Source organism: Penaeus vannamei, chromosome 11, assembly GCF_042767895.1.
Source record: "Penaeus vannamei isolate JL-2024 chromosome 11, ASM4276789v1, whole genome shotgun sequence".
In the NCBI taxonomy this organism is placed as follows: Eukaryota; Metazoa; Arthropoda; class Malacostraca; order Decapoda; family Penaeidae; genus Penaeus; species Penaeus vannamei.
In genome coordinates, this window is record NC_091559.1 from 17,802,695 (window position 1) to 17,810,194 (window position 7,500).

The window sequence follows — 7,500 nt, forward strand, 5'->3', positions numbered from 1 at the left end:
GGTAACAGTTGCAATATTGACATACTTATTATCTGCGCTCTGTAGATTGAATCCTCTAATAATCAAGTTGTGAAGATCGGAAGTAGAGACCAGGCATGTTTTCACCCTGCAGTGTTCGGAGAAGAAGCTAGCTTTTTAAATGACACGGATTTGTCAGGGTTCTCAGAAACGACTAAAAGAACTAGATCCACAAATGAATTACTCAACAAGTATTGATCTGCTCAGAGCGCCTTGTACATTCTCTCTCTCTCTCTCTCTCTCTCTCTCTCTCTCTCTCTCTCTCTCTCTCTCTCTCTCTCTCTCTCTCTCTCTCTCTCTCTCTCTCTCTCTCTCTCTCTCTCTCTCTTTCTCTCTCTCTCTCTCTCGTGTATGTGTTTGTGTTGTGACTTTTAAAAAGCTAGCCGGAGGGTGAATTCTGCGACAGTTACCAAAGGTGGCATTTTTCTCTATTAAATATTTCGACTTCAAACATAATGAATTCGACACTAGTCCAGATGCTTCCAGTTCGTAAAAATGAGCTGAGGCTAACGGCCGAAGGATTCATTTGTAGTGTGTGATGCAATATTAAACGTTATTAGCAGATAACCACGAGAGCAGTAACTCAAAAAGTGACCATGAATTGTTGGAAAGAGGGGCTGTGATGAGAGGATGAAGTGTGTAGGAGAAGAAAGTGACAGGGGAACGGGAAGCGGCGAACTAAGACTTGGTCGCTTAATATTGGGATATAAATAAACGGGAATCCGAAGATAATAGTCCCATATAGGCAATACTCTTCATTCTAATGTTTTTTATCTTACTTTTTTTCGATTCTTTATTCTTTATTACTCATCCCATTTTAAAACGAACCATCTCGTTGTACAAGCAATATAGTGGAAAGGAAAAGAACAAGAATATCAATATGGCTTTTATATTCCTCACTAGGACAGTACGTTGTAGCAAGTTACACTACATCCGCAGCCATCGCATCAACATACACGGACAAGGACCTTCATCTACGAAGTATTTACATTCACACACATATGAAGTAAGGTCTATGACATCATGCACGTGAAACGCCTCTTTACGGCAGTGCGCGCGCATACTCTGAACTCTGTTACCAGCATAGCTGTTCGCTGTACCCAGTGCCTCTTGCGTTCTCCGACTCGTATAATATTTTTGATATATCTTTATAGGAAAAAAAATCGTTTATACCGTAACTCTTAGAGAAAAGAGCGGACGCAGCATTTTAACTGGTCGTCTCACAGTAAACTCATTGATCCAGACACTTAGTCCTTATATGTCAGTGGTGATACGCTGTCACTGATGCTCGAAGTTTACCCGCATCGAGATGTCTTTACGGATCATTGTTTTTTCCGTGCTTTGGGATCTCATGTCCATTTAATCATCTACAGTACGCCCCATGTAAATGATTATGTAAAACACTCGGTCGAATTAAGATATGAGATAGCACGATAATCACATTTTTGTCTGTTTGATGAGAAAATTACACCACGCCTTTTATTACCAAGTATACCTTTCTGAGTCCCCATGACGCAATCGATTAAAACATTGTTTTCTTTGCCTTAACAGCTGACTCTGATAAGGGGCTAGCTTTTGTGAGTTGGTGCTTTTTTTCTAGAGCATCATGTAATTGACCATCCAAAACTGACTACTGATGTTTCATTTTAATTATAAGGAGTAATATTCGTAGTAACAGCGGTATTTGTGTACCACCAGCTGTGCTTGCTATTAATACCTCTTAAATGCGCTGGATATCTATAAAGATGGTAGTTATGATGATGTCGTTCTGTTTCCAATGCCATTCTACTGAAACTTTAAAATAAGTGCTTCAGAAGATACCGACAACCAGATTTATCGTTGACACGCCCTACACAGCGTTTTACTTTTCATGTGCATGTGTTGCGTCAAGCTTTTTTTTTAAGCTCTGTCTTGCAAGAACGTTCTATTTGAGCATAGTAGCGGCTAGGGCATGTTGTTTTGACATTTTCGACACATTAGGGAAAGGTGTTTTATAATTGAGATTAAGAGAACCTATAGAGAAAGCGTAAAATAATAAAAGACGTTAGGGAGAGAGGAAGAAATGGTTGGCCACAGAAGGAATCAGGCCACTAAATGACCTACATATGAAATTTTGAGTTTGAGTGAATGAAACTCGGTGTACATATATCTATAGCCTCCCCCCCCCCCTTTCCAAAGTAGTTGTAACCGCCAATGAAAGCAGAGACGAAGGATGAGCACGAGAAAAAGTATTTTACACAGCAATACTGTACTATATGGATTAATGGCATAATGCTTCGTGTTTCTGCATTTACCTTTATGTTGTTGACTTGTACACGTTTTAACTGTTCAGTTCAGATTATGAAACAATTTTAAAATCATATACTGAAGGATAATGATTACTTTCATTATTCTTTATGTGGGACTATAATTGACATGACTTGTATGGTATAATAGGAAATAAGGCCTCGTTTTGCCATTTCTACCTCTTTACTACATGGTAACATAAAATAGATCTAAAATGACTTGTAGAATAAAAATTTGCACTTTTTCCAAGCCATACTGGTGGATGTTATTCCTCATTTATGTAAAGTACTCAAGTATCCTGAAGTATAATCTACCTCTTAATTGTATTAACACAACCATTTTCATGCGTAACAATATACACATTTGATTTATAACACTATGTTATACATACGTATGAATGTATACAAATATAAATAGCATGTGGGTATGAGTGAGTAAATGACAAGTCAGAGATAGAGAATGCGTGCGTGTGTGTGCATATTTGTTATTTTTCCGTGGAAACTTGTGCCGTTTGAATTCCTTTCCGCAAAATCTCAAGAAACTCCTCCTGGAAAGCATGGTTTCTTTCAGAGTCCATTTCCATTTGCTTCTGTATACCTTTCAAAATTCCTAGTTGTTGTACCTGCAGTTCGATACGTCGCTTTTCCAGTCTGAGGAATTCTTTGTCTCGATAAGCAAGAACCCCTCGTATTCGTTTGTTTCTCTTGCCTTGTAATTTCTTCAGGGATGACTGAGGAGTGCTGAAAGTCAGGACTCGCAGCTGAGATTCTGAAGTCGACTTCATTGGTTCGGCGACTTCGTGAACCATGGGCGATATCTCAGATTTCATCTCAGTGTTAACGGTAATGACACGAACTCCTGGTTCAGACTTAACAAAACTGAAAATGGAGAGAAAATATGAATGAATCTGAAACAGTCGAATTGCAGATATTATATCATTATACACAAGAAAACCTATAAAACCTCTTACATAAACAATGAAAATCAAGTGATAATCTTGTATGACAATAGAACACCTTACAACCGCCCTCGCTACTATCTTACCATCCTTGTGATAATGGTGTTTGTGACGGGACTTGGTGTGGCCTTGAAACGGGTGGAGATAATTCATCTGTAATAATCATTAGTATTTAGTTCATGAACTCCATATTCGCAATGTATAGTGTACATTTTATATATGCAATGCCAAAAGCATTTTAATATTTTACTAATGATTATTGTGGTGGTCATTCCATCATCGCAACTACTGTATTGTTTTTATATCTACGTTTTGGAATCTCCGTTCATACACTTCTGAAATTCAAATTCTTATGATTGCAAATGTGGCTGGGAGGCCATGTTACCAGTGAACTCTTTATGAAAAGTATAATGAGATGCTGTACCATCCGAAGAGAACTCTTCGTCATCGTCGTGGTTTATCGACAGGGAATCAGAAGACTTGGAGCGCTTCAGTTTCTCATCCTCAGCGTTTACGTTACGGGACGGCGATGTTTGGTTTTCCACGAAATGTTCTGCTTCATCTTCACTCATCACCTTGCTGCTGTCGTCATATTCATCCAGCATTTCGAACATTTTTGTATCTGTCGGTGTCGAAAGGTCCTCCAGTAAGCCGATTCCCGCTTGCATGTTGTTTTTCCGTTTTACTGCTTCTTTTTTCATCGCGTACCAATAATAGTACCATTTCCTCCGTACTTCTTCCAGTGTCCTAGGTCGGACGGTACAGACTTCGTTTATCCGCTTTGTTATAGACTTCCAGACACTCAATTTCCTTTCGTTGGAAGCCTGAGTATACGGTTTGTTGAAGAGAGTCGTCCTGTTCCGATATACTTCATCAACAAGAACGTCAATTTCGTAAACTGAAAACTTTGCCTTCCTTCTCCTCCCTTCCATGGTTTATGTAGTTTAAGGACACAATTCCACTTATTCACGATTAACAGTTTCACTGGTATCTGCAAAGTTTCGACGGAGTTATCTTCGCTATTTTTGCAGAGTTCGTTAGAGTTTCGTTAAGACTTCACTATTCCACAGTCCGCATGGGAGGGACACTGTGGCGCCATGGCCCAGTCAGGACGAGTTGCCAGATGATGCAATATTCATGTTATATTTGCACATCACCTTTTCAGTAATTTGATTATTGCGAATTACCAGATAAGAAGTACTTTTTTCATATTCATGTGAAAAAACAGCATAGTAACGGTGTCATAAGGAATATATATATTTATATATATATATAATATACCGCTTATGCAACCTTTTGGTTTGTGTAGTGTTGGCGTACTTTTTATAACATCCACGGTAAATGTAAACCGTTTGTAAAAGCCTCACCCTTAAAGCCCCAGGCTAATTTAATCTTTGAAAGAATGGAAGAACCCTCCTGAAGCAATAAGACATTGAGAATATTACCACGCAACCTCAAGGTGACGCTGAGATAGAATCAATAGAAATCCCTTAACCAGTGATACTTCACAAAGTAGGTCGGGTGGACGAGCTTTCGTTATGGCCATCCTCTGCCCTTCAGAGCAACGTTTCTTGGGACGGAAGTAGACTGAATGTGTAAATGATAAACTTATTTGTCCTCGGTGTGAAGGGTTTTGAAAAATGTTAGCAATATACGCTCGTGTGTGTGAGACATAGTGATAAGGATATTTGTTATGATATCAGAATATAATATGGGGTTTTAGTCTAATTTTAAGGATATTACAAAATGAATATGTGCGTACACACAAACACACGAACGTACACATGTAAGCACGCATACGCACACATAGGCACACATACCCACACACATACACATACACATACACATACATACGCACACACATACACATACATACGCACACAGGCACACATACACAGGTACATACACACGGGTACACACACACGGGTACACACACACAGGTACACACACACGGGTACACACACACACACGGGTACACACACACACACGGGTACACACACACACACGGGTACACACACACACACGGGTACACACACACACACGGGTACACACACACACACGGGTACACACACACACACGGGTACACACACACACACGGGTACACACACACACACGGGTACACACACACACACGGGTACACACACACACACGGGTACACACACACACACGGGTACACACACACACGGGTACACACACACACACGGGTACACACACACACACGGGTACACACACACACACGGGTACACACACACACACGGGTACACACACACACACGGGTACACACACACACACGGGTACACACACACACACGGGTACACACACACACACGGGTACACACACACACACGGGTACACACACACACACGGGTACACACACACACACGGGTACACACACACACACGGGTACACACACACACACGGGTACACACACACACACGGGTACACACACACACACGGGTACACACACACACACGGGTACACACACACACACGGGTACACACACACACACGGGTACACACACACACACGGGTACACACACACACACGGGTACACACACACACACGGGTACACACACACACACGGGTACAGACACACACACGGGTACAGACACACACACGGGTACACACACACACACGGGTACACACACACACACGGGTACACACACACACACGGGTACACACACACACACGGGTACACACACACACACACACACACACACACACACACACACACACACACACACACACACCACACACACACACACACACACACACACACACACACACACACACACACACACACACACACACACACACACACACACACACACACACACACACACACACACACACACACACACACACACACACACACACACACACACACACACACACACACACACACACACACACACACACACACATACACGCACACACACACACACGACACACACGACACACACGACACACACACACTAACAAACATAAACAAACACACACATACACGTACATATTAACACATACATATAAACACGCACATATATACACATATACACACACATATATACATACATATATATACATATATTATATATATACATATATTATATATATATATATATATATATATATATATATATATATATATATATATATATATATATATATATATACATATATATATACACAGAGTTATTTCAAGTACTGAACATCTTACAAACTTGCTACGGACTCTGACTCGATTGCTTGTGATTATTGGATTGCAATTGCATAGGGCAGACAAGCGAGTCAGAGGACGAGCAGGATGGAGATGTTCTACGGAAAAAGGAAGAAAAAAATAAGATAAGATAAATGCTTAAAAAAAAAAAATAAATAAATAAAAATCTATTTTAATTTCCATGTTTATGTTACTCAATCTTTTCTTGGATCGTCAATCTTTTCTCTCATGCTGTCAGGATAACATAACGACATTTGTACGTGCGTGTGCATATATGTGTATATGTATATTTATATATGTATTTGTGTATATATATGGGTATGTGCGGCACTGCGCTTGCATAATTTCTCTGTGTTATCCTCCTATCTCCCTCTCCCCTATTTCCTTTGCCTCTCTCCTCACCTTTCCATCTCTGATAGATCCTGACCCAAGCACTACTCCTTCCTTCCACTCTGATGTTTATTTACCATGTTCCATGTTTTTATTATGTTCCTGTTTTTATAACCATGCTCTTCCTTCGACCCCTCCACCTTGCATAGTCAGACCCAGTTATCAAAGAATTCACTCCCCCCCGAATGTTTTTATCAACACCGCTTAATTCTCTTACCATTTTATCACTCACCCATTTCAGTCGTCTCACCACCATCCCTCTTTCTCTATCTAGTTTATTTCCCCTTCATCACCCCCCTCTTTCCTTATCACAATCTGCCCTGGAACTCCCCACCTCTTTAACCTGTTTGTGGTTGTTAACAGCAGTCAATAAAATCAATATAAAAACATAAAACAATAAAATAAAATAAAAAATCTTTGTTGTTCCATTGAAGCAGAAATAGTCACTTTTTACTGTTACCTTGCAAATCATTAAAATAACTAAAAAACAATAAGATAATAAAATCCAATAAAAATAATTTCAATCATTTCTCTGTTTAAGTTCCTATGTTAATGTATAAAACAATAAAAATAAATAAAAAAATAATAAATCTCAAAATCAACTAAATATAATTTTACCATGTTCTCTTTAGC

General features: G+C 39.7%; 1 protein-coding gene across 1 annotated transcript; it reads right to left on the reverse strand.

Annotated features, from left to right (window-relative positions):
• Positions 1–891: 891 nt before the first annotated feature.
• On the reverse strand, positions 892–4,496 carry LOC113813813 (myb/SANT-like DNA-binding domain-containing protein 4). The gene is made up of 3 exons (XM_027365865.2): positions 3,687–4,496; positions 3,349–3,415; positions 892–3,182 (listed from the first exon to the last, which is right to left on the reverse strand). The coding sequence occupies exons 1-3, from the start codon at positions 4,192–4,194 to the stop codon at positions 2,789–2,791; spliced, it is 969 nt and encodes a 322-aa protein (XP_027221666.1). The 5' UTR covers positions 4,195–4,496; the 3' UTR covers positions 892–2,788.
• Positions 4,497–7,500: the final 3,004 nt, after the last annotated feature.

What these genes read in the sequence shown, in the direction of transcription:
- LOC113813813 (XM_027365865.2), bottom strand. Translation starts at nt 4,194, where the DNA reads ATGGAAGGGAGGAGAAGGAAGGCAAAGTTTTCAGTTTACGAAATTGAC. An exon ending in CGAAGAGTTCTCTTCGGATG is followed by an intron (nt 3,416 to 3,686) that starts GTACAGCATCTC and finishes TGATTATTACAG; the next exon opens with ATGAATTATCTCCACCCGTT. An exon ending in ACACCATTATCACAAGGATG is followed by an intron (nt 3,183 to 3,348) that starts GTAAGATAGTAG and finishes CTCCATTTTCAG; the next exon opens with TTTTGTTAAGTCTGAACCAG.